The following is a 27,967-nucleotide window of genomic DNA, read 5'->3' as shown; positions in this document are numbered from 1 at the left end:
GCAATGCCCCCAAACTGGGCTGCCTCCATTCTGATTGACCATCTGCCCACCAAGGGGGGCCTCAACTGGCAGACACCCTGCTCTTGGACTCAAAGCACCACCCCGTTCGGTGCTAGCGTCGGGACAATGAGCATCATCGATTCCAATGCCGCAGGTCCCTTCTCTCACACTCTGACAAAGCAAGGGGCCATGACTCAGCTGCAGAAACAGCAACACCAGCAGACATCACTGCAGCATCAACCCCAACACCAACAGCAGAAACTACCACAGCATCAACACCGCCAACAGCAGAACCAGCTGCAACATAAACAACTTCAACAGCAACATCAACCCCAACATCAACAGCAGAACCAACCCCAACATCAACAGCAGAACCAACCCCAACATCAACAGCAGAACCAACCCCAACATCAACAGCAGAACCAACCCCAACATCAACAGCAACATCAACAGCAACATCAACAGCAACATCAACAGCAACATCAACAGCAACATCAACAGCAACATCAACAGCAACATCAACAGCAACATCAACAGCAACATCAACAGCAACATCAACAGCAACATCAACAGCAACATCAACAGCAACATCAACCACAACAGCAACAGCAACAGCAACAGCAACAGCAACAACAACATCAACAGCAACATCAACCCCAACATCAACAGCAGAACCAGCTACAGCATCAACTCCAACAGCAACACCAGCAGACCCAACAGCAGCATCAACCCCAACACCAACTACAGACCCAATTGCAGCATCAACTCCAACACCAGCAGACCCAACTGCTGCATCAACACCAACATCAGCAACAAAGTAATGAAGCTTTGCCTCAACATCAGTTCTTCCAGTACTCATATAGCCAAAGTCAGAAGCAAGAGCTGCCTCCAAAAACAGTATTAAATGTGTTCCATCAAGCTCATCAGCCATCACTCCTTCCCCTTTACAGTCATCAAGCACAAAGCATGTGCCAACAACACATATTCCAGCAGTTCTTCCCTCACCAGCAGCCACCACAGTCTCTAGGTCTGCAACGGGTTCAGATGAGCCATGGGTCAGATCCATCAACGCATCATGTGGTTTCAACTGCAGCTCAGTTCCAGCAACCTTCTGAGGCTCAGGTCAGCAAAGGCCTTCTTCAGAGGTCCACTGTGGTCAGCCACAAACAAGAACACCCATCGCATCAGCTGGTGACTGAGTTTCAAGCGCCCTCAGCAAAACAGGCACAATACTCTTTCAAGGAAAGGAAGACGAAGCCCTCTCTGTTTGAGCTGCAGAGAATTGGGAATCCACCGGGCCCTGGGGATAATGTCAGGCAGCACTGGCCGCAAGCCTATGGGCCAGAACTCCAGAAGCTCCTGAACGTGCCATCGAACCATTGCACACAGAACCAGCTCAAACTATTTGAGGTGGATTCACTTCAGTCAAAAAATGCACAGGCAACTGAGATGGACAACTGGAGTCAGAAAGAGCAGGAGAAGGCCCAGCTGTCTCAAGACAGTAGAAAGTCTGCTCAGGTCCCTGCCCAAGAAACTGCTTCAGAGGTTGAAGAGCCAGCCTCTAGGGTTATGCAAAGCACAACAAGAAAAGGGAGAACTTCAAATGAAACTAATGAACCAGAGCCACAAGAAGTATCGATGGAGCCCCTGTCCAGCTGGAACTCCTCAGCTGAGGTAAGCATTTAATTATTGCTGAACATTCCAGTTCCTACTCGACCTCTCTCAGCACTTCAAAGCTGTGTTGCTTTCATCTCCTCCAGCCTTCCAATTTTTCTCTTGAAAGCTTTGAAAAGCCAACAATTCCCGATCGCTACCTCTCCATCTACATAGAAAGAACTTGCATTTCTAATAACACCTTTCACAATCTAAAAGCTGTGCGGCCAATTAAATACATTTTGCAATATAATCACTGTTATAACGTAGGAAATACAGCAGCAAGTTCACACACAGCAGGATTCCACGATGACGAGATAATCTGTTGTAACGATGTTAGTTGAAGGTTAATATTGGACAGGGTACCAGGGACAAGACCTTTCAATTAGGCACTTTACTAGCCTTCTGGGCTCTTCATTGAGTTCAACATTTCAGACCAGGAGCTCTCTCCTCCATTTTGAATTTTTGTCCCCCAAGTGCCAGTCTGTATCTTGTTCTCATGTTTTTGCTTTCAAACAGCACTGACCTTTTTATTCTGCTCTGAACACCTACTCTGGACCAATGCTTTGCATCTTTAATACTATCATTACCACTCCATTTTGCCTTGTGTTCCTTGACATCTTTGTCATTTAATCTCTCCTGCCCTCTAATCTCTCCCTGACTTTCACTTTTGCTCCACCTGTCCCTGCCCCCCCTCCCTTTCAACAGCATAAAACCCATCATATTCCTATGTCTCTTCAGTTCCAAAGCAGAGTCACATTGGACTTGAAATGTTAACTCTTTTTCCACAGATACAGCCAGACTTGCTGGGTTTTTCTAGCACTTTCTGTTTTTATACCAGGGATAAGGTGGCAGCTAGGGTATTATGTAGTGATGTGTAAAACTATCCACTTTGCTAGGTAGAATGGTAAAGTTGGTGAATGGTAAAATGGCAAGAAACTAGTAAATGTTAACATTCAGAGGAAACTAGGGGCACACAAAACATAGAAAGTTGCCATGCAGGTACAGCAAACAATTAGGAAGGTAAATGGTATGTTAACCTTTATTACAAATGGATTGGAGTACAAGAGTAAGGAAGTCTTGCTTGAACTGTGGAGGACTTTGGTGAGACCACCTGGAGTATTATGCACAGTTTTGTCTCCTTACCTAAAGAAAGATCTACGATGGGGTACATCAAAGGTTCACTAGATTGATACCTGGTTTGAGAGAGCTGTCCTATGATGAGAAATTGAGTAGAATGGGCCTATCATCTCTGGAGTTTAGAAGAATGAGGGGTGATGTGATTGAAATGTTTCAAATTCTGAGAAGAAATTAGCATGATAGTTTAGATGTTCAGAGGTTGTTTCCTGTGGCTGTAGAGCCAAGAGCTATAAGTTGTAATCAGGATAAGGAGTCAGCCATTTAGGACTGAGAAGACAAACTTCTTCACTAAGGTTTGTGAATGTTTGGAATTCTGTATCCCAGAGGGTTTTGGATACTCAGTTGTTGAGTATTTTCAAGGCTGAGATTGATAGGATTTTGGGCACTGAGGGGATCAGTGAATATTGGGATAGGGTGAACAAGCGGAGTGGAGCTAGAAGATTAGCCATGATATTGAATGGTGGAGCAGAATCAAGGGGCTTTATGAACTGATCCTACTGTTGGCAATTTGTTAACTCTCTCGCTCTCCTTTGAATAGTGCCCTTGGATCCTTTACATCCACCTGAGATGAACCTTAGTTTAATATCTCATCTGAAAGTTGACATCTCTGACGCTGCACTGCTGCCTTGGTACTGAACTGGGAGTGTTAAGCTGGACTACATGCTCCAGTTTCTGCAGTGGGGCTTGAACTCACAACCTTATGAGTAAGGAGAGAGTGAGATTTAACTGAGCCACAACTTCTTCCCTTTTTTGTCTTGGCTGGAGAGAGCCGGGGGGGGGGGGGGGCGGGGGGGGGGGGGGGGGGGGGGGGGGGTGCGGAATGATGTGTTGGATAGGGACAATGGACCTCCTTGAATACTGCTCTGGATAACAGTAGGCTGATCATTGCTCTTGTGGATTAAGAGATGACCCCTGACTGTATGACCCACTGGTGTTAATGTGAGAGCAATTACATTGTCATGGTCCAATAATAATTACATTTTATAGCAAACGTTGTTAAGACAATTGCATTGTTAAAACGGGTGATGTGCATTGGTGCACCCATAAATGGGTACAGCTGTAGAGCTCCAGTAGGGAAAGGAACTGGTGAGTCTGTCACTCTGAGCTGGCTGAAGAATAAACCTGCTTGAGGCTAAAGACCAGCTTCAGACTCATTCTTCCCTTGGATACAATTATTGGAGTTAACAATAGGCTTCCTCCAGAGAGGGCAGTGGTCTGTCAAGGTGGGGGCTGGTGGATGGGTTTGCCTTATAGAGGATTTAGTGATGTAAGTGAGGTGCCCTCTGCCACCTTGCTGTCTGAAGGGGCACAACCAAAGAAGAAAGAACTGGAATTTATATAGAGCCTTTCGCGACTTCAGGATATCCACAGTAATTCAAAGCCTAACAGATCCACACCAGTAATCGGTGCAGACAAAACCCTTTCTGACCCCTTTGCTTCTTTGAAATGCCAGGACCAAAACCAAATTTTTTGAGGATTAAAACATTCAATGCCATCTGTTCAGGCACATCCATTCCCAAAGCACAACTTCCAGTGTCACAGCAGTCACAACGTACAGTGTACATATTACATTTACAGAAGAAAGACATTCAGCCGCTTATGCTCCTGCTGGTTTTTTGAAAGAGTTATCCAGTTAGTCCCACTCCCCCTGCTCTTTCCCCTTGACCCTGAAGCTTATTATTTTATCAAGTATTTATCCAACTCCCTTTTGAAAGTTACTATTGAATGTGCTTCCACCACCCTTTCAATTGATGCATTCTGGATCATAGCCACTTGCTGCATTAAAAAAAAATCTCCTCATCTGCTCTTCTGGTTCTTTATGGCTTTAAGTATGTATAGTCCTGCAAAGAAAAACATCCTGTGATGTCTCAGGTGACTCTGACCGATGGATTCCTTCTCTTTCAACAGTTTGACAAGTTGAAATCTTAACTTTCTGTGTGGTCATTCCTGGGCCAATATTTATTGCGCAACCAACATCACTAAATCAGATTATTTGGCCATTGTCACATTGCTGATTGTGGGAGCTTGCTGTGCATAAATTGGCTTTTGACTTCCTACAATGCAACAGTGACCACAGTTCAAAAGTGTTTAATTGGCTGGAAAGTGTCCTGAGGATGTGAAAGATGCTGTAGAAATGCAAGATGTTAACTCTTGGCTAAACTGCATTTGGAGTGTGAGACACTTTTCTGGTCTCCATCTTGTAAAATAAAATATGAAATAGCACTGGAGAAAGTGTGGAGATTTTGAAAGATGATACCAGAATTGAGGGATCATATCAATAAAGACTAAACAGGCTGAGGATATTTTCTCAGGTAAAAAAGGAGGCTGAGGGGTAAACTGATGGAGGTGTTTAAGAGTATGATGAAAGGGTTTGCTAGGGTAGAGAAGATATTTTTACTTGTGGGGGAATCCAGATGAAGGGCCATAGATATAAGATAGTCACTAATAAATCCAATAGGCAATTCAGGAGGAATTTCTTTACCCAGAGAATGATCAGAATGTGGATAAATAAAAGCAAAATACTACAGATGATGGAAATCTGAAATAAAAGCAAGGTGCTGAAAATACTTAGCAAGTCTGGCAGCATCTGTGGAGGGAGAGGGAGACAGAGTTAATGGTTTGTGTGGAATCTGACTCTTGAAAGAAGATAGAAATGTGATGGGTTTTGTGCTGTTGAAAAGAGAGAGGGGGAGGAAAAATAAAAGGGAAGGTCTGGGTGCCAATCTCTCTCCAGATCTTTCTTTCTCTTCACTTCTCTCGGACCCCATCCCTTCTAATACCACCTCTTGCGGTGTATTCACAATATCTCTGACTTCCCCTCTCTGACACTGAATGATTTGTCTCCATCCTAAACCAGCAGACCCTTTCACCTACCTCCCTGCCCAACCCACCAGCCTCTTATCCACTCTTGATCTTATTGTTGAGAACTGTCGGAGTGACATCGGCCATCTTAATTTCTCTGCTCCTTTCACCACAACCTATCTCTGAATTTTCTGCACTCTATTCAAAGAACAAAGAAAAGTACAGCACAGGAACAGGCCCTTCAGCCCTCCAAGCTTACGCCGATCATATTGCCTGTCAAACTAAAACACATTGCACTTCCGAGGTCCATATCCCTCTATTCCCATCCTAATCATGTATTTGTCAAGCTGCCTCTTAAACACCACTATCGTACCTGCTTCCACTACCCCTTCTGGCAGCGAATTCCAGACACTCACTACCCTCTGCATAAAAACTTGTCCCGCACATCTCCTCTATAGTTTTCTCCTCTCACCTTAAATCCATGTCCCCTAGTAATTGACTCTTCCACCCTGGAAAAAAGCTTCTGACTATCTACTCTGTCCATGCCACTTATAATTTTGTAAACTTCTATCAAGTCGCCCCTCAATCTCCGTTGCTCTAGTGAGAATAATCTGAGTTTCTCCAACCTCTCCTCATAGCTAATAACCTCCAGACCAGGCAGCATCCTGGTAAACCTCCTCTGCACCCTCTCCAACGCCCCCATGTCCTTCTGGTAATGTGGCGACCAGAATTGCACGCAATATTCCAAGTGTGGCCTAACCAAGGTTCTATACAGCTGCAGCATAACTTCCCAGCTTTTATACTCAATTTCCCTGCCGATGAAGGCAAGCATGCCATATGCTTTCCTGACTACCTTATCCACCTGTGTTGCCACTTTCAGTGACCTGTGGACCTGTACAACCAGATCCCTCTGCCCGTCGATGCACTTAAGGGTTCTGCCATTTACTGTATAATTCCTACCTGTAGTAGACCTTCCAAAATGCATTTGTCTGGATTAAACTCCATCTGCCATTTCTCCGCCCAAGTCTCTAACCGATCTATATCCCATTGTATCCTTTGACAATCCTCTTCACTATCTGCAACTATGAACAACAGTTCACTTAGGTCTAACCCTGACATTGTTATTAAACCTGCTGACGAAGGTGATACTGTTGTTGTCTGGCATACTGACCTCTACCTTGCAAAGGCTGAGCACCAACTCTCGGTCATCTACTCCTACCTGCCCTGGACCATGACCTCACCACAGGGCAACAAATTATTGTTTCCAGGACTGTCACTGACCTCATCTCCTCTGGAGATCTTCCCTCCACAGCTTCTCACCTCACAGTCTCCCACCTTGAACATACAGCTTCTATCTCCTTCTTAAAACCCACAAGCAGGACTGTCCTGGTAGGCCCATCGTTTTAACCTGACCCTGCCCCACTGAGCTTATTTCTTCTCATCTTGACTTTCTTTCCCCCTTGTCCAGTCTCTTCCCACCTCCAACCGTGAGTTTTCTGACATCCATGTCATTTCAACAATTTCCAGTTTCCTGGCCCTAACCGCCGCCTCTCCAACCTCTCTAAGACCCCACCCCGCCCCTGCCACTCTCTAGTCCTTCCTTGAACAGAGGCCCAAACAGTCCCCATCCACCATCACCACCTCTGCCTGGCTGAATGTGTTGTCTCTTTTTTTTATTCATTCATGGGACGAGGGCATTGCTGGCTGGGTCAGCATTTATTGCCCCTGAGAAGATGGTGGTGAGCCGTTTTCTTGAACTGTTGCAGACCATGTGGTGTAGGTACACCCACTGTGCTGTTGGAGAGGGAGTTCCAGGATTTTGACCCACCAACAGCAAAGGAACAGCAAATATATTCCCAAGTTAGGATAATGAAAGGCTTGGAGAGGAACTTCCAGGTGGTGGTGTTCCCATCTATCTGCTGCCCTTGCCCTTCTAGATGGTAGTGGGCATGGGTTTGGAAGGTGCAGCCTAAGGAGCCTTGGTGAATTCCTGCAGTGCAGCTTGTAAATGGTACACACTGCTGCTACTGTGCGTCGGTGGTGGAGAGAGTGATTGTTTGCGGATGTGGTGCCAGTCAAGCATACTGCTTTGTCCTGGATGGTGTCAAGCTTCTTGAGCGTTTTTGGAGCTGCACTCATCCAGGCAAGGGGAGAGTAATCCATCACACTCCTGATTTGTGTCTTATAGATGGTAGACAGGCTTTGGGGAGTTGAGAGGTGAGTTCCTTGCCGCAGGATTCCTAGCCTCTGACCTTCTCTTGTAGCCACAGTATTTAAATGGTTAGTCCAGTTCAGTTTCTGGTCAATGGTAACCCTCAGGATGTTGATAGTGGGGGGGGATTCAGTGATGGTAATGCTATTGAATGTCAAGGGGCAATGACCATGCCACTTGTGTGGCGTGAATGTTACTTGCCAGTTATCAGCCCAAGCCTGGATGTTGTCCAGTTCTTGTTGCATTTGGACATGAGCTACTTCATTGAAAAAATTCTCCTTTAACTTGTCTCACTTCCTCCAAATAAAAGGTGTTGCTCTGGATACCCAGGTGGGTCTTAGTTATGCCTGTCTTTTGCTGAGATATGTGGAACATTCCTTGTTCCAGTCCCTCCCAAACCCTGCGTCAACTCTTTTTCTGGTATGTTGATGACTGTATCTGTACCGCTTCCTGTTCTCGTCTGGAACGGAAAAAATTCATCAACTTTGCTTCCAATTTCCACCCTTATCACCTTTTATATGGTTCATCTCCAACACTTCCTTTCTTTAACTTCTCTGTCTCTGTTTCTGGGAATAGGCTGTCTAATAATATTCATTATAACTCCTCTGACCCACAGAGCTACCACCAGCTATGCTTCCTCTCTTCCTGCCTCCTGGAAGGGCTCTATTCCGTACTCCCAGTTTTTCCATCTCCATCGCATCTGTTATACTGCAACCATCCACAATGCGCTTCTGATATGTCTTCCTTTTTCCTCAACTAACGACTCCCCAAACTCTGGTTGACAGGGCCCTCAACCATGCCTGACCCATTTCTCGCACTTCTGCTCTCATCCCTTCCCATTCCCTCCCAGAACCACAGTAGGATTCCTCTTGCCCTCACTTTCCATTCCACAAGCCTCCACATTCAAAGGATCATCCTGTGACATTTCCACCACCTCCAGCATGATGCCACCACTAAATATTTTGAATGGGAATGTTTCCTCTGTGACACCATGGTCCATTTCTCAGTCACCCCCAACACCTTGTCCCTTCCTACAGTATCTTCCGTGTAATTGCAGAAGATGTAACACCTGCCTTTTTAGCCCCTATCTCCTCACCATTCAAGATACCAAACACTTTTTCCAGATGAAGCAGCAATTTATTTGTACTACTTTCAAGCTTCATTGCTCACAATGAGTACTCCTCTACATTGAAAGACCAAAGCAGATTGGGTGACCGCTTTACGGAACACCTTCATTCAGTCCACGTTCTGAAAGTGTGGCCCTAAACTTTTGGTTTCTTGGTATTTAATTCACCAATTTGTTCGCATGCTCACATTTCTGTCCTTGGCCTGCTGCAATATTCCAGTGAAGCCCAATGCAAGCTGGAGGAACAGCATCTCATCTTCTGATTAGGCGCTTTACAGCCTGCAGTATTCAATGCGGAATTCAACAACTTCAGACCATAAACTCTGTCCATCATTTTGATTCTTTTTGCCATATGCTGGTCTTAAATTTGCTTTTGGACAGTTGTTTATTATTCTATTTGCACTTGCTCTGGACAAATGCTTTGTTTCTTTACAACAACAATTACCACTCTGCCTTTTGTTCCATGTTTGTCATTTATTCTTTCATGCCTTCTAACCTATCCAGACCTTCCCTTTTGTTCTTCCTCCACTTACTCTGCTTTTCAGCACCATAAAACCCATCCTTCAGTTCTGAAGAAGAGTGATATTTAACTCAAAGCATTGACTTTGTTTCTTTCTCCACAGATGCTGCCAATCCTGTTGAGTATTTCCAGCACTTTCTGCTTTTAGGTTACAATGTGGAACTTGCTGCTATAGTGAATGGTTGAGGTAACTGGCATTTAAAGGCAAGCTGGATAAACAGATGAGAGAGAAAGTAACGGAGTATTTGGTAATATGGAGTAGAGTGGGAGGTGGTTCGAGAAGAGTGTAAACATCAGTGTGGACTAGTTAACTGATTTTCCTGTTTGTGTGATGTACTTCTTATCTAAGCCTTTTTCCTGCATGGTGTTTTTGGGAAGAGAAGGTGAAAATCCAACGCTGTTGTTTTCTTTCAGACTCAGGAAGATGACTCCCAAGAAGAAAGGAAGAGAAGGACTGTTGGACCCTCGCAGGTCACAGCGGAACCCGCAGTCCCTAGGGCTCGGCTTGATGACAGCTGCCTAATGCCGCTTGTAATACCAGTATCAGTGCCAGTTCGAAAGGTGGACTCTGTTAAAACAAACACTGACAGGACAGAGGATGGGGAATCCCAGATGAACTCCAATGAAAAGGATCTATCTGAGCTGAATCTATCCTTATTAACAACCCGCCGGCGTAGATTGAGTAGAGGCTCAGGAGCAGAGCACTCAGTGCAGGTAATGTCCCTTTATAACAACATGCATCTATATAGAATTTTTAATGTAACCAGAGAGACATAGTCATTATGGCACAGGAGGAGGCCTTTCTACCCATCGAGTCTATGCTGGCTGTCTAGAGCAATCAGTCAGTCCCATTCCCCGCTCTAACCCTACAGCCCTGCACGTTTATTTCCCTCAACTACCCATCCAATTTCCTTTTGAAATCATTGATTGTCCCCACTTCCATCTCGTAGACAGCGAGTTCCAGGTTGTTACCACTCGCTGTGCAAACAAGTTCTTCCTAATATTCCCTCTGCACCTCTTGCCCAAAGCCTTAAGTCTGTGTCCCCTAGTCCTTGTACCATCAGCTAATGGGAACATCTTTACTTTATCTCAGGTTTAGATAAGCTAGATAATCTTATATATCTCTATCAAACTTCCCCTCAATCTCCTTTGCCCCAAAGCGAATAATCCCAGTTTTTCCAACCTAACCTTGTAGCTAAAATCTCTCACCCCTGGAATCATTCTGGTAAATCCCCTTTGCATCTTCTCAAGAACCCTCACCTTCTTCCTAAATTGTGGGGACCAGAACTGGGCACAATACCCTAGTTGTGGCCTAACCAGAGTTTAATGAATATTTAGTATCATTTCCCTGTTTTTGTATTCGATACTCTAATTATGAAACCCAAAATCCCAAATGCTTTGCTAATTACTCTTTCAATATGTCCTGCCACTTTCGGGAATGTTTGCATGCGAATCCCTATATCCCTCTGGCCCTGCACATTCTTTAGAACAGTACCATTAAGTATATATTGCCTCTCCCTATCTCTTCTGCAAAAACAGGGAAGTGATGCTAAACATTCATTTAAACTCTGGTTAAGCCACAACTAGTTCTGGTTACCACAATTTAGGAAGGAGGTGAGGGTTCTTGAGAAGATGCAAAGGGGATTTACCAGAATATTATCTCACAATTCTTTGTATGAAATTCCATCTGTTACTTGTCTGCTCATTCTGCTAATCTATTTATGTCCTATTGCAGTCGATTGGTATCACCCTTATTGTTTGCCACTCCTCCAAGGAACTTAACAGGAGATTATTCAGAGAAAAATCTGACTGAGCCAAAGGAGGAGATATTAGGATAGGTGAAGAGGTAGGCTTTAAGGAGTGTCTTAAAGGATAGCAAGGCAGAGGGGTTTAGGGAAGGAACTCCAGAACTGTTTAATTGAAGGCACAGCGGCCAATGGTGGAGCGATTAAAATCAGGGATGTGCAATAGGCCAGAAATGGAGGAGACTGATGTAGGGAGGATGAGGCCAAGGAGGAACTTAAGCACGAGGATGAGAATTTTAATGCTAAGATATTGCTGGAATGGGGGCCAATGTAGATCAGCGAAAACAGGGGTCATGGGGGAATGGGATTTGGTGCAAGTTAGGGATTGGGCAGCACATTTTTGGATGAGCACAAATTTATGAAGGGGGTGAGGTGAGAGACTAGCCAGGGAAGCATTGGAATAGTTTAGTCTAAAGGTAACAAAGGCATGGATGGGGTTCTCAACAGCAGATGCGCTGAACCGGGGCAGAGACGAGTGATTTCAGGAAAGTGACCAAATGCTTTGAGGTTCACTTAGGCAATTCATTTCCCCCACATTTGATCTGACACTGTCCTAATCTTTTCAGTAAAGACCTGATTTACTTCACTTGACACTATGCTGGGTTTTGGATGAACCGTTTGAAACATCAGGCCTAGTCTTAAAAGAACAAAGGTAGACTGGTTGTGTACAACCTCATCAGCAGTAAACACTTGCTGGAGTGCAATAAACACAGTCCACTTGGCCTATCAATCATATTCTTTTTGCAGGTCAATTGGCAAATCCAGCATTTGTTGCCCATCCTTTAGTTGCCTTTAGATGGTGATGCTGGGCAGCTTCTTGAATCAGTAGATTGAGTGGTTGACTTGGTCATTTCGGAGAGCAGTTAAGAGTCAAGTTTTAAGATTTTATCCTTCTAAAACACAGGCAGTGGTTAAACTGGTACTGGAGGATCTAAGTACTGCATTAAATTTACAGCTTGACTATAAATAGATCAACTATTTATAGCTTAACTATAGTTAAACTACTCTGTATAACTACAGGTAGCAGTTGAGTAATATTTCTAAACATGAAACCCAATTATTTAAATTGGACACAATAAAGATGGCAGGGCAGGTGATGTGCAAGCTGGTGAATACCAGTGTGATTCACAGCAACCACATCTGAAGTAAGTGTCTGCAGCTCGAGGAACTTTGGCTCAGAGTTGATAAGCTAGAGTCCGAGGTTCAGACACCACACTACATCTGGGTGGGGGAAAGTGACTTGGACGCTTGGTTCCAGGAGGCAGTCACAACCCTTAGACCAGGTACTTCAGATTTGGTCCATGGTCCGGGACAGAAGCGTGTGGCTAAGAGTGAGGCAGGAAAGCGGTTACAGAAGGTAACAATGGAGGAGCCTCAGCCCTTGCAATAGTCCAACTGTTTCAAGGTTCTAGCAACTGAATGAGAACAAGGACTGTAGGGAGGATGAGCAAACTGACCACAGCGGTATGATGCAGGGACCCATTCAAGTGGGGGAGTAATAAGTAATGTAGTTACAGTGGGGGACAGTATAGTTAAGGAAATAGATATTGTTCTCTGCAGCACAAGTCCTGAAAGCTGTGCTGCCTGCCTGGAGCCAAGATTAAAGATATTTCCTCAGGGCTAGAGACGAACTTGGACCGGGAAGGGAAGGATCCAGTTGTCATGGTCCATGTGGGTACCAAAAGCATATAGACAGGACTAAGAAAGAGGTTCTGCTGAGGGAACATATGTAGCTAGCAGCTAAATTTAAAAAGCAGAACCACAAAAGTAATAATCTTTGGATTACTACATAAACCACAAGCAAATTGGCATAGGGTAAATGAGATCAGAGAGCTGAATGTGTGGGAGAAATTGGTTTTGATTCATTGGGCACTGGCCCAGCATAGTGGAAAGAAGGAGCTGTACCATTGCAACTGCCTTCACCTGAACCACTGTGTCTTGGTGAATCATATAACTATGGCTGCAGAGAGGGCTTTAAATTAAGTAATGGGGGAGTGGTGGCAGTGGGGAGGGTTCATGTGAAGACAGATTTAGAAAGTTTAAGAGAAAGGACAAGGCAATAGTGCAGCATAGCAATGTGGGTAATGATAACCAAAGCGTGACAGGAAGGGACAGAGCGTACAAACGTAAGAGCGCACCAGCAAGTAAGGTCAGAATTGGAAAAAATAGTAAAAAGACAGAATTAAATGCTTTTTATCTGAATGCACACAGCATTTGTAACAAGGTGGATGAACTGAAAGCACAATTAGAAATAAATGAGTACGATATGGCAGCCGTCACAGAGATATGTTTGCAAAGTGACCACGGCTGGGTCTTGAATATTCGTGGACATTTGACAATTCAGAAAGACAGGAAGAAAGGAAAAGGAGGTGGGGTGGCTCTGTTAATAGAGGGTAAGATCAATGCAATGATGAGAAACGATCTTGGTTCTGAGGATCAAAATATAGTGATTCTGATTGTCTGGGTGGAGGTAAGAAATAACAAAGGAGAGAAGTCACTGGTACGAGTGGTTTATAGGCTCTCTGACAGTGGTTTACACTGTAGAACAGAGCATCAGTCAATAAATAATGGGGGCTTATAAGGAAGGTACTGCAATATATGTGAGAGATTTTCATTTTTATATAGATTGGATGAATCAAATTGACAAAAGCAGCCTGGAGGATGAGTTCAAAGAGTCTGTTCAGGATGTTTTCTTAGAGAAATATGTTCTGGAATCAACCAGGAAACTGACTATTTTAGATCTGGTAATGTGTAATGAATCAGGATTAATTAATGACTTCAATAGTAAAGGATTCCCCAGATAAAAGTGATCATAGCATGATAGATATTCACATTCAGGTTGAGGGTGAGAAAATTCAGTCTGAAACTACTGTCTTAGAGGTAATTACAAGTACACAAAGACAGTTGGCTAATGTGAAATGGGAAAATAGCTTAAAAGGTAAGACAGTAGAGAAGCAGTGACAGACATTTAAGGAAATGTTTCATAACTCTCAGCAAAGATACATTCCAACAGCAAAGACTACAAGAAGGATACACCTTCCATGGCTAAGTAAGGAAATTAAAGATGGTATCAAATTGAAAGAAAAGATATCAGAAGATAGGGAAAATTTTAGAAATCAGCAAAGGATGATTAAAACAAAAACCAAGAGAAGAAAGCCAAATACCTTCGATGCTGGAAATCTGAAATACAACAGAAAATGCTGGAAAAACTCCGCAGGTCTAGCAGCATCTGTGGAGAGAGAAAGAGTTAACGTTTCGAGTCCATATGAGAGTCCTGTTCTGAAAAAGTCATATGGACTTGAGACATTAACTCTGTTTCTCTCTCCATAGATGCTGCCAGATTTGCTGAGTTTTTCCAGCATTTTCTGTTCTTATCAAGAGGAAGAAATTGAAATATGAGAGAAAACTGGCAAGAAATATAAAAACAGATGATAAAAGCTTTTACAAGTATATAAAAAGGAAGAGAGTAGCTAAAGTGAACGTTGGCCCTTTAGAGGGTGAGGCAGGGGCGTTAATAATGGGAAACAAAGAAATGGCAGAGACTATGAACAAGTATTTTTATCTGTCTTCACAGTCCAAGATCTAGAAAGCATTTCAGGAATAGTAGAAAATCAAAAGCCATAAGGGAGGGAGGAACTTAAAACAATCACAATCACTAGAGAAAAAGAACTAGGAAAAGTAATGAGACCGAAGGGGAACCAGTAGATGTGGTGTACTTGGATTTCCAAAAGACGTTCAATAAGGTGCAACATAAAAGGTTACTGCATAAGATAAGAGCTCATGGTGTTGGGGTAATATGTTAGCATGGCTAACTAATGGGAAACAGAAACAAAAACAGAATTACCTGGAAAAACTCAGCAGGTCTGGCAGCATCGGTGGAGAAGAAAAGAGTTGACGTTTCGAGTCCTCATGAGCCTTCGACAGAACTTGAGTTCGAGTCCAAGAAAGAGTTGAAATATAAGCTGGTTTAAGGTGTGTGTGTGGGGGGCGGAGAGATAGAGAGACAGAGAGGTGGAGGGGGGTGGTGTGGATGTAAGGACAAACAAGCAGTGATAGAAGCAGATCATCAAAAGATGTCAACGACAATAGTACAATAGAACACATAGGTGTTAGAGTTAAAGTTGGTGATATTATCTAAACGAATGTGCTAATTAAGAATGGATGGTAGGGCACTCAAGGTATAGCTCTAGTGGGGTTTTTTTTTTATTATATAATGGAAATAGGTGGGAAAAGGAAAATCTTTATAATTTATTGGAAAAAAAAAGGGGAGGGGGAAACAGAAAGGGGGTGGGGATGGGGGAGGGAGCTCACGACCTAAAGTTGTTGAATTCAATATTCAGTCCGGAAGGCTGTAAAGTCCCTAGTCGGAAGATGAGATGTTGTTCCTCCAGTTTGCGTTGGGCTTCACTGGAACAATGCAGCAAGCCAAGGACAACATGTGGGCAAGAGAGCAGGGTGGAGTGTTAAAATGGCAAGCGACAGGGAGGTTTGGGTCATTCTTGCGGACAGACCGCAGGTGTTCTGCAAAGCGGTCGCCCAGTTTACGTTTGGTCTCTCCAATGTAGAGGAGACTGCATTGGGAGCAACGAATGCAGTAGACTAAGTTGGGGGAAATGCAAGTGAAATGCTGCTTCACTTGAAAGGAGTGTTTGGGTCCTTGGACGGTGAGGAGAGAGGAAGTGAAGGGGCAGGTGTTGCATCTTTTGCGTGGGCATGGGGTGGTGCCATAGGAGGGGGTTGAGGAGCGGGGGGTGATGGAGGAGTGGACCAGGGTGTCCCGGAGGGAGCGATCCCTACGGAATGCCGATAAAGGGGGTGAAAGGAAGATGTGTTTGGTGGTGGCATCATGCTGGAGTTGGCAGAAATGGCGGAGGATGATCCTTTGAATGCGGAGGCTGGTGGGGTGATAAGTGAGGACAAGGGGGACCCTATCATCTTTCTGGGAGGGAGGAGAAGGCGTGAGGGCGGATGCGCGGGAGATGGGCCGGACATGGTTGAGGGCCCTGTCAACGACCGTGGGTGGAAAACCTCGGTTAAGGAAGAAGGAGGACATGTCAGAGGAACTGTTTTTGAATGTAGCATCATCGGAACAGATGCGACGGAGGCGAAGGAACTGAGAGAATGGGATGGAGTCCTTACAGGAAGCGGGGTGTGAGGAGCTGTAGTCGAGATAGCTGTGGGAGTCGGTGGGTTTGTAATGGATATTGGTGGACAGTCTATCACCAGAGATTGAGACAGAGAGGTCAAGGAAGGGAAGGGAAGTGTCAGAGATGGACCACGTGAAAATGATGGAGGGGTGGAGATTGGAAGCAAAATTAATAAATTTTTTCCAAGTCCCGACGAGAGCATGAAGCGGCACCGAAGTAATCATCGATGTACCGGAGAAAGAGTTGTGGAAGGGGGCTGGAGTAGGACTGGAACAAGGAATGTTCCACATACCCCATAAAGAGACAGGCATAGCTGGGGCCCATGCGGGTACCCATAGCCACACCTTTTATTTGGAGGAAGTGAGAGGAGTTGAAAGAGAAATTGTTCAGTGTGAGAACAAGTTCAGCCAGACGGAGGAGAGTAGTGGTGGATGGGGATTGTTCGGGCCTCTGTTCGAGGAAGAAGCTAAGGGCCCTCAGACCATCCTGGTGGGGGATGGAGGTGTAGAGGGATTGGACGTCCATGATGAAGAGGAAGCGGTTGGGGCCAGGGAACTGGAAATTGTTGATGTGACGTAAGGCGTCAGGAATCATGGATGTAGGTGGAAAGGGACTGGACAAGGGGAGAGAGAAGGGAGTCAAGATAATGAGAAATGAGTTCTTTGGGGCAGGAGCAAGCTGAGACAATCGGTCTACCGGGGCAGTTCTGTTTGTGGATTTTGGGTAGGAGATAGAAGCGGGCCGTCCGAGGTTGGGCGACTATCAGGTTGGAAGCTGTGGGAGGGAGATCCCCAGAGGAGATGAGGTCAGTGACAGTCCTGGAAACAATGGCTTGATGTTCAGTGGTGGGGTCATGGTCCAGGGAGAGGTAGGAGGAAGTGTCTGCGAGTTGACGCTCAGCCTCCACGAGGTAGAGGTCAGTGCGCCTCGGACGGCCCGCTTCTATCTCCTACTCAAAATCCACAAACAGAACTGCCCCGGTAGACCGATCGTCTCAGCTTGCTCCTGCCCCACAGAACTCATTTCTCGTTATCTTGACTCCCTTCTCTCTCCCCTTGTCCAGTCCCTTCCCACCTACATCCGTGATTCCTCTGACACCTTACGTCACATCAACAATTTCCAGTTCCCTGGCCCCAACCGCTTCCTCTTCACCATGGACGTCCAATCCCTCTACACCTCCATCCCCCACCAGGATGGTCTGAGGGCCCTTAGCTTCTTCCTCGAACAGAGGCCCGAACAATCCCCATCCACCACTACTCTCCTCCGTCTGGCTGAACTTGTTCTCACACTGAACAATTTCTCCTTCAACTCGTCTCACTTCCTCCAAATAAAAGGTGTGGCTATGGGTACCCGCATGGGCCCCAGCTATGCCTGTCTCTTTATGGGGTATGTGGAACATTCCTTGTTCCAGTCCTACTCCGGCCCCCTTCCACAACTCTTTCTCCGGTACATCGATGATTACTTCGGTGCTGCTTCATGCTCTCGTCAGGACTTGGAAAAATTTATTAATTTTGCTTCCAATCTCCACCCCTCCATCATTTTCACATGGTCCATCTCTGACACTTCCCTTCCCTTCCTTGACCTCTCTGTCTCAATCTCTGGTGATAGACTGTCCACCAATATCCATTACAAACCCACCGACTCCCACAGCTATCTCGACTACAGCTCCTCACACCCCGCTTCCTGTAAGGACTCCATCCCATTCTCTCAGTTCCTTTGCCTCCGTCGCATCTGTTCCGATGATGCTACATTCAAAAACAGTTCCTCTGACATGTCCTCCTTCTTCCTTAACCGAGGTTTTCCACCCACGGTCGTTGACAGGGCCCTCAACCATGTCCGGCCCATCTCCCGCGCATCCGCCCTCACGCCTTCTCCTCCCTCCCAGAAAGATGATAGGGTCCCCCTTGTCCTCACTTATCACCCCACCAGCCTCCGCATTCAAAGGATCATCTTCCGCCATTTCCCCCAACTTAGTCTACTGCATTCGTTGCTCCCAATGTGGTCTCCTCTACATTGGAGAGACCAAACGTAAACTGGGCGACCGCTTTGCAGAACACCTGCGGTCTGTCCACAAGAATGACCCAAACCTCCCTGTCGCTTGCCATTTTAACACACCCTGCTCTCTTGCCCACATGTCTGTCCTTGGCTTGCTGCATTGTTCCAGTGAAGCCCAACGCAAACCGGAGGAACAACACCTCATCTTCCGACTAGGGACTTTACAGCCTTCCGGACTGAATATTGAATTCAACAACTTTAGGTCGTGAGCTCCCTCCCCCATCCCCACCCCCTTTCTGTTTCCCCCTTCCCTTTTTTTTTCCAATAAATTATTAAGATTTTCCTTTTCCCACCTATTTCCATTATATAATAAAAAAAAACCCCCACTAGAGCTATACCTTGAGTGCCCTACCATCCATTCTTAATTAGCACATTCGTTTAGATAATATCACCAACTTTAACTCTAACACCTATGTGTTCTATTGTACTATTGTCGTTGACATCTTTTGATGATCTGCTTCTATCACTGCTTGTTTGTCCTTACATCCACACCACCCCCCTCCACCTCTCTGTCTCTCTATCTCTCCGCCCCCCACACACACACCTTAAACCAGCTTATATTTCAACTCTTTCTTGGACTCGAACTCAAGTTCTGTCGAAGGCTCATGAGGACTCGAAACATCAACTCTTTTCTTCTCCGCCGATGCTGCCAGACCTGCTGAGTTTTTCCAGGTAATTCTGTTTTTGTACTAAAAATAAGGGGTTTTGTATTTAAGACGGTGATGAGGAGAAATTTATTTTCTCAAGGGTCTCTGGAATTCTCTTCCCCAGTGAGCAGTGGAGGCTGGGTCACTGAATTTGTTCAAAGCATTGCTGAGTTAGATTTTTGACCAACAAAGTAGTTGAGGGTTATGGGGGACAGGAAGGAAGGTAGAATTAAGGCCACAATCAGATCAACCATGATCTTATTGAATGGTGGAGCAACCTCAACAGGCTGAATGGCCTACTCCTCCTATTTCTAACTACATTTTCAACCACCTGTGTGTCTGGAGTCACATGCCAGAACAAGTAAGGATGGCTGTTTTCCTTCCCTAAAAAAAATTAGTGAACCAGGTTAATCTTTTTTGCCAAGCTTACAGCTCTGTGGTTCCTTTTTAAAATTTCTGCCCCATTTCTGCCCTGTTTTCAAATCAGTGGGATTTGAACTCCTGTTTTCTGGATTTTAGTGCAGGCTTCTAGTCAAGTACCATAGCCATCAAATCATAGTGCCCAAAGTGAATTCAGATGATTGAGGCACACTCCAGTACCTAGTCTCTGTGACCACTGTTCTATGTGGAAGCCTAGATGACGAGCACCAGTAGTTAATTCTCCCTCGGGGATATCACCTTTGAGCCTCATCCTCTCTTTCCCTGGGCCTTACATGATGCATTTTCCAGTGGGCAATCACTGCATAGTGATTCTGGGTGTTAACACTCCCTGATTCCCCCTACCCCTCCTTAGCTCGGGGGTAGTGAGGCCAGTTATAATGCTTGTGCTCTGTCCTAGTTGAGATCAGCTAACTCAACGCTAACTGAAGATTGAAGTTAGGAACATAGGACATTTGGCCTGTCAAGTCTGCTCTGCCACTCAATTACATCATGACTGATCATCTACCTCAATGTCACATTCCCGCATTATCCCATATTCCTTGATGTCATTAGTCTCCGGAAATTTATCGATTTCTGTCTTGAACATGCTCAACGATTGAGCTTCCACAGCCCTCTGGGATAGAGAATCCTCTGCATGAAGAAATTCCTCTTCTCAGTCCCAAATGGGCTACCCCTTACCCTGATATTGTCCCCTAGTTTTAGACTCACCAGCCAGGGGAAGCATCTTATCTACATCTACCCTGTAAGAATTTTGCAAGTTTCAATGAGGTCACCCCTCATTCTTTGAAACTCAAGAGAATACAGACTCAGTCTCCCCAATCTCTCCTCATAAAACAATCCCACCATCCCAGGAATTAATCTGGTGAACCTCCATTGCACCCTCTCTATGGCAAATATACCCTTCCTTAGATAAGAGGATCAAACCTGTACACAATACTCCAGGTGAGGTCTCACCAAAGCAGCACACAACTGCAGCAAGACATCTTTACTCCTGTACTCAAGTTCCCTTGCAATGAAAGCCAACATACCATTCACCTTCCTAATCACTTGCTGCACCTGCAGGCTAACTTTTAGTGACTCATGAACAAGGACACCCTGGTCCCTTTGGACACCTGCACTTCACAGCCTCTCACCATTTAAGAAATATTCTGCCTTTCTGTTTTCCCTACCAAAGTGAATAACTTCACACTTATTCACATCATATTTCATCTGCCGTGTTCTAGCCCATGCACTTAGCCTGTCCAAGTCCCTTTGAAGCCTCCTTGCATCCTCCTCACAACTTATATTCCCATCCAGTTTGGTGTCATTGGCAAATTTGGAAATATTATGATTGATCCCCACATCCAAATCATTTATATAGATTGTGAACCACTGTGGACTTAGCACTGATCCTTGCAGTACCCCACTAGTAACAGCCTTCCATCCTGAGAATGATCTGTTTATTCCTATTCTCTGTTTTCTGTCTGTTAACCAATTCTCAATCCATACTAGTATATTTCCCCCAATCCCATGCACTCTAATTTTATTTACTAACCTTCTGAAAATCCAAATGCACCACATCCACTAGTTCTTCTTTATCTATGCTACAAGTAACATCCTCAAAAATCTCCAAGTTGGTTAAATACAACTTCCTTTCATAAATCCATGGTGACTCTGCCTAATTTTACCTTTCTTTTCTATATGTCCAGTTATCATACCCTTTTTAATACATTCTAACATTTTCCCTACTGCTAACATCAAACTAACCCGTCTGTAGTTATCTATTCTCCCTCTTTCTCCCTTCTTGAACTATGGGGTTACATTTGCTACTTTCCAGTCTGCAGGAACCTTTCCAAAATCTATTGAATTTTGAAAGATAACCATCGATGCATTCACTGTCTCTCTAGCTACCTCCATCAACATTCTGGGATGAAGCTCATCTGGTCCTGGTGATTTATCAACCCAGTTAACCTTTCAAGTACTACCTCTTTACTAATTCTAATCTCTTTTAGTTCTTCAATTTCACAAGTCCCTTGGTGGCCTAGTATTTCTGGGAGATTTTCTATGTCTTCTTCTGTGAAGACAAATGCAAAATAACTGTTTAGTTTCTCTATCAATTCTCTGCTCTCCACTATAAATTCTCCTGTCCCTACCTGTAATGGGCACACATTTGTCCTTGCTGATCTTTTTCCTTCTCAGGTACCTAAAGAAGCTTTTACAATCCACCTTCATGTTCCTTGCTAATTAAGTTTGCTTGGCATGTAGGAACAGGAGGAGGCAATTTGGCCCCTTTAAGTCTGTTCTGTCATTCAACTGGATTATGGTTGATCTGTATCCCAACTCCACTTCCAGCCTTTGCTTCATATCCCTTATCACCCTTAATGAACAAAAATCTGTCAATCTCAGTTTGACATTTTCACATTGACCCCCAGCCTCAACAGCTTTTTGGAGAAGAGTTCCAAATTTCCACTACCCTTTGTGTGAATGCTTTTTGACATTACCCCTGAACTCTAATTTTATACCCTCTTGTTCTGAACTACCCCACCAGGGAAATAGTTTCTTACTACCTAGTCTATGAAATCCTTTACTCATCTAAATCACTTAATTAGATCGCCTCTTAAGCTTCCATGTACAAGAGAATAATACAAACCTATGGCTCAGTTACAGACAGAGCTATGCTTTTTCTTTTATTCATTCATGGGATGTGGGAATCACTGGCGAGGCCAGCATTTATTGAACATAATTGCCCTTGAGAAGGTGGTGGTGAGCTGCTTTCTTGAACCGCTGCAGTCCATTTGATGTAGGTACACCCACAATGCTGTTAGGGAGAGAGTTCCATGATTTTGATCCAGCAACAGTGAAAGAACTGCAGTATATTTCCAAGTCAGGATGGTGATTGCTTGGATGGGAACTTCCAGCTGGTGGTGTTCCCATCTCTCTGCTGCCTTTGTCCTTCTCGTTGGTAGCGGTCATAGGTTTGGAAAGTGTTGCAGATGAGTTCGTGCAGGGAGTAAGTACAGTGCAACCTGTATGAACAGACACTTAATGAGAGACCCAAATAACTTATATAGTGAAGGGAGTCTGATGCCACAGACATTTGCAAATTAGAAACCATGGGCAGTTTTAAATGTACCAAGCCCTTGTTCAGACGACACTTGGAGTACTGTGTGCTGTTCTGGTCACCATATTATATACAGACATTGGAGAGTGTGCATAGAAGATTTACAGGGATGATACTGGAAATGTGTGGGTCTCTTTTTCCCGTCTTTAAAAAAAGAGGGCTGAAAGGTGATCTGATAGAGTTCTTTACAATTATGCAAGGTTTTGAAAGAGTGGATACAGAGAGAATGTTTCCTGTTGTGGGGAAGAGCATAACTAGAGGCAATCAATATGAGATTGTCACCAAGATATTCATCCAATGGGGAATTCAGGAGAAACTTCTTTTTTTCCAAAGAGTGCTGAGAATGTGGAACTCGATACTACAGGGAGTGGTTGAAGTGAATAATATAGATGCATTTAAGGGGAAGTTAGGCAAACATGTGAGGGCGAAGGAAATGGAGAGCAACAATGGTAGATTTAAATAAAGAAAGGAGAGGCTCGAGCAGAGGATAAATACCAGCATTCACTGGTTGGGCCAAATGGCCTGTTTCCATGTCATAAGTCCCATATAATTACTTCAAGCACAGAACATATTGTGTTGCAAAGGTACTGGATCTGAACTTTTCACCAAGTTGAGAACATTGGCGCTTTTTGCAGCTCACCTATTCTTTGTTTCCATATTCTCATGAGATCAGTGTATGCCTGTCAGTGTGTGGCAGCAGTTGGTTTTGGAAAAGAAACTCCTTTTGTGGAATGGCGAGCTCTTTACCCAGCATGCACAGTGGCAGAGAAACCATCCTATCTCTGGGATTGAATGCTTGCAAGGCTCTCACCCAGGCATAGGACGTTTTCTCTGCTGATAACGGTGCTTGATAAAAGCCTCTCCATTCTACTGAGAAATTTACAGTGTCTATATAGTGACCATTTTGAAAATAAAGACAGCTGATGCCAGTCCCTAAGATGTCTATAGTTTACAGGTTTCACAGTACAGTCTGTTGTGTATATGAATAAAATATGATGCCTATCTTTGCAGGAGGATGCTAGCTCCAGAGGTCACGTGAACCTGACAGCCAAACTGAAACGGCGGCCCAGACCAGAGCCCCTCTTCATTCCACCCAAGCCTCTCAACCATGTCTCTGTCATCACTTACCCACCTGGCACCCTTTACCAGAGCAACCTGCGCTCGCCAGTCAGGCTGCTGGACCATCCCATGGACAAGAACTTCCAGCCTCCGCCCTACACTCCCCCACCTATCCTCAGCCCCATGCGGGAGGGCTCAGGACTCTACTTCAATGCCTTCCTGTCTTCTTCAAGCAATTCATCCCAACCAGTCACCCCAAGGTCTACACCTAAAACCTGTTTAAGCCAATCAAGTGAGTTCTTTGTCAATTGACTTTTCTCCTTCCCCTGCTGAGATACGTGGATAGATGCACAATATATTAAACCTCCCATAAACAAGCTCTCCTTATCCATGACTGTGTTGACACATATATTCTAGGGACTCATGGTTGTGGCAGTGTGGAATTTTTAAATCAAACCTGCACAAATATCCCCATATCCCAGAAGCATGTTACTATTTTAGATTCTTGTATATCTGAAACTGAATTGTGTGTTATGCAGAAAGTGAGATGAAATGGGGGTCAGAGCTATAGTATAGAAAGAAGAACTAGCATTTATATAGTACCTTATACAACCTCAGAATGTCCTTATAAACCACATCCCAATTTAAAGTGGCCAGACAATCTATTTCTGGATCCTTGGTGTCTCTGTGTCTCTCTCGGTCTCTCTCGGTCTCTCTCGGTCTCTCTCGGTCTCCCGGTCACTCTCACTCTGTCACACTCTCTGTCACACTCTCTGTGTCACACACACACACTCTCTCTCTCTCTCTCTCTCTGTCACACACACACTCTCTCTCTCTCTCTCTCTCTCTCTCTCTCTCTCTCTCTCTCTCTCTCTCTCTCTCTGTCTGTCACACTCTCTCTCTCTCTCTCTCTCTCTCTCTCTCTCTCTCTCTCTCTCACATTCTCTTGTGCTCTCATCCCATCTCTGTCCTTATCTCTCTTTCTCTCTCTCTCTCCTAATCTTTCCCCTCCTCTCTTTCTGCATCCCCTCCTCTCTTTACCCTCCCCTTTGGCTCTTTCTTCTCCCAGCCCTCCCTCTCTCTCTCCTTTCCTCTCTATCCCCTCCTTGCCTCTTCCAACCTTTCTCCCCACCCCTCTTGTGTTCTTTCCACCCTTTAACTCACTTGTGCTCTCTCGGCGCTTTCCCCTCCTCCCTCAACAGGGAGTCACAGTGCAAAACTTGGTACAACGGCAGTGATTCATTGTATACAGGGTAATGACTATACAATCTGCTGAAATGTGTGTTTCACAGCCTTGTGTTCAAATCCCTTCACGGCCTTACAACAACAATCTGCAATTATATGGTGTCTTTGAAGTGGTAAAATGTCCCGAGGAACATTGCCAAACAAAATTTTACACTAAGCCACCTGAGAAGGGATTAGGACAGGTGGCCAAAATCTTGGTCAAAGATGTAGATTTTAAGGCGAATCTTTAAGCAAGAGAGAGAGGGTAGAGGCTTAGGGATGGAATTCCTGAAATCTAAAGGAACAGCCACCAATGTTGGAGTGAAGGAAATTGGGAAGGTGTGCAAGAGGCCAGAATCGGAGCGGTGCAGAAATCTCAAAGGCTTGTAGGGTGACAGACTGTCACAGAGCTCGGAAGGGACAAGGCTCTATGCAGTTCCATTTTGATTTTTGTCTAATTACACTCCTGTGAAGCACTTTGGGACATTTTACTAGGCACTATATACAGACTTCAACTTGCATTTTTAAGGTGAAGAGGGTTGTGAGATTTCATACGTGGCTGCCCCCGCCTACCGCCTCTTGCTCTGGGCCTTTAAGGTGGCTGACGATTGTATTATTTTCTCTCTCCTCTAGATAGTGTAGAGACCCCTCCTCCAGTTCTCTCCCTCATGAGTGAAGCCACACCGGCAAGCATTGAACCGTAAGTAACCGCAAAAGGTGCTGTCTTTTCCTTTTTACACACACAGGTTTCCTGTTGAAAGGTGGCATAATAACAAGCCAGCAAGCGTGCCTATAATAAATGTCAGGTGGATTATACAACCAAGAACCAGACTGAATACAGAACGTTAAGAGGGGAATTGAAAAAACAAATAAGAAACAAAGAGAGAGTATGAGAAGAGACTGGCTGCTACCATAAAATGGAATCCTAAAGCTTTTATAGGCATGTAAATAGTAGAATGAGGAACGGGGCTGATTAGAGATCAAAAAGGGGATCTATGCATGGAGGCAGGGGGAATTGCTGAAGCATTAAATTAATCTGTCTTTACAAGAAGGTCATGGTGAAAGAGAAGGTAAACTTGAAGGTTTAAAATTGATAAGGTGAAGGTATTGGATAGGCTGTCTGTATTTAAAAGTTGATAAGGTTACCAGACACCGGATGGATTCATCCAAGGATACTGAGGGAAGAGAGAACGGAAATTGTGGAGGCACTGGGCATGATTTTTCAACCTTCCTTAGACTGCGGGGTGGTGCCAGAGTACTGGAGAATTGCAAGTGTTACATCCTTGTTCAGAAATGGGCGCAAGGATAAGCCCAGCAACTACAGGCCAGTCAGTTTAACTTTGGTGGTGGGGAATCTTCTCCGAACAATAATTCGGGACAAAATTAATAGTCACTTGGGCAAATGCGGGTTAATTAAGGAAAGCCAGCATGGATTTGTTTAGGGCAAATTGTGTTTAACTAACTTGCTTGAGTTTTTTGATGAGGTAACAGAGATGGTAGATGAGGGTAATGTGGTTGATGTGGTGTACCTGGACTTCCGGAAGGCATTTGATAAAGTGCTACACAACAGACTTTTGAGCAAAGTTAGAATTCATGGAATGAAAGGAACGGTGGCAACATGGTTATGAAATTGGCTAAGTGACAGGAAACAGAGCAGTGGTTAATTTTTGCTTTTTCAGACTGGAGGAAGGTTTACAGTGAAGTTCCCCAGGGGTCAGTGTTAGGACCCCAGCTCTTCCTGATATGTATCAATGATCTAGACCTTGGTGTACAGAGCACATTTTGTAGACCATATAAAACTTGGAAGTATTGTGAACTGTGAGGAGAATAGTGTAGAACTTCAAAAGGACATAGACAGTTTGGTGGCATGGGTGGACGAATGGCAGGTGAAATTTAATGCAGAGAAGTGTGAAGTGATTCATTTTGACAGAAAGAATGTGGGTAGACAATATAAGATAAAGGGTACAGTTCTAAAGGAGGTGAAGGAGCAGAAAGACCTGGGTGTATATGTTTATAAATCATTGAAGGTGGCAGGACAGATTAAGAGTGCGGTTAATGAAGCTTGCAGTATCCTAGGCTTTATTAATAGGGGCATAGAGTACAGGAGCAAGGAGGTTATGATAAACCTGTTTCAACACTAGTTCGGCATCTATTGCTTCCAGTTCTGGGTGCCGCACTTTAGGAAGAATGTGAAGGCATTAGAGAGGGTGCAGGGAAGATTTGCGAGAATGGCTCCAGGGATGAGGGACTTCAGTTACATGGAATAAATGGGAGAAGTTGGGACTGTTTTCCTTAGAGAAGAGAAAATTGAGAGGAGACTTGATAGAGGTATTCAAAATCATGAGGGGCCTTGACATTAGATAGGAAGAAACTGTTCCCATTGGCGGAAGGATCATACAAACATATATACAAACATACAGGAATAAGCCACTTGGCCCCTCGAGCCTGCTCTGCCGTCTAATAAGATCATGCCCGATATGATTGTAACCTCAACTCCACACTCCCATCTACCCCTGATAACCTTTCACCCCCTTATCAAGAATCCATTGAGCTCTGCCTTAAAAATATTAAAAGACTCTGCTTCAACTGCCTTTTTTAGGAAGAGAGTTCCAAAGACTCGCCACCCTCTGAGAGAAAACATTTCTCCTCATCTCTGTAGTAAATGGGCAACCCCTTATTTTGAAACAGTGACCCAAGTTTGAGATTCTCTCTCAAGAGGAAACATCCTTTCCACATCCACCCTGTCAACACCCCTCAGGATCTTGTATGTTTCAATCAAATCACCTCTTACTCTTCTAAATTCCAGTGGATACAAGCCTAGTCTGTCCAACCTTTCCTCATAAGACAACCAGTCCATTGTGGGTATTAGTCTGGTAAACCTTTTCTGAACTGTTGATGCTTTTACATCTTTCTTTAAATAAGGAGACTGATACTGTACACAGTACTCCAGATGTGATCTCATCTGTGCCTTGTACAAGTGAAGCATAACCTCCCTACTTTTGTATTTAATTCTCCTCACAATAAACGATGACATTC

General features: G+C 44.5%; 1 protein-coding gene across 1 annotated transcript in view; it reads left to right on the top strand.

The window, feature by feature from the left end:
* Positions 1-622: 622 nt before the first annotated feature.
* Positions 623-27,967, top strand: part of mideasb (mitotic deacetylase associated SANT domain protein b) — a 50,305-nt gene continuing 22,960 nt past the window's right edge. The window contains exons 1-4 of the mRNA XM_041215034.1: positions 623-1,674; positions 9,868-10,167; positions 23,660-23,999; positions 25,565-25,631. Coding sequence (XP_041070968.1) covers positions 967-1,674; positions 9,868-10,167; positions 23,660-23,999; positions 25,565-25,631 — 1,415 coding nt within the window. The 5' untranslated portion in view covers positions 623-966. The remainder of the gene's footprint in view (positions 1,675-9,867; positions 10,168-23,659; positions 24,000-25,564; positions 25,632-27,967) is intronic.

Source organism: Carcharodon carcharias, chromosome 20 (assembly GCF_017639515.1).
Source record: "Carcharodon carcharias isolate sCarCar2 chromosome 20, sCarCar2.pri, whole genome shotgun sequence".
NCBI lineage: Eukaryota > Metazoa > Chordata > Chondrichthyes > Lamniformes > Lamnidae > Carcharodon > Carcharodon carcharias.
Note: the sequence above shows the minus strand (reverse complement) of the source record. Positions and strands in the feature narration are given on the sequence as shown.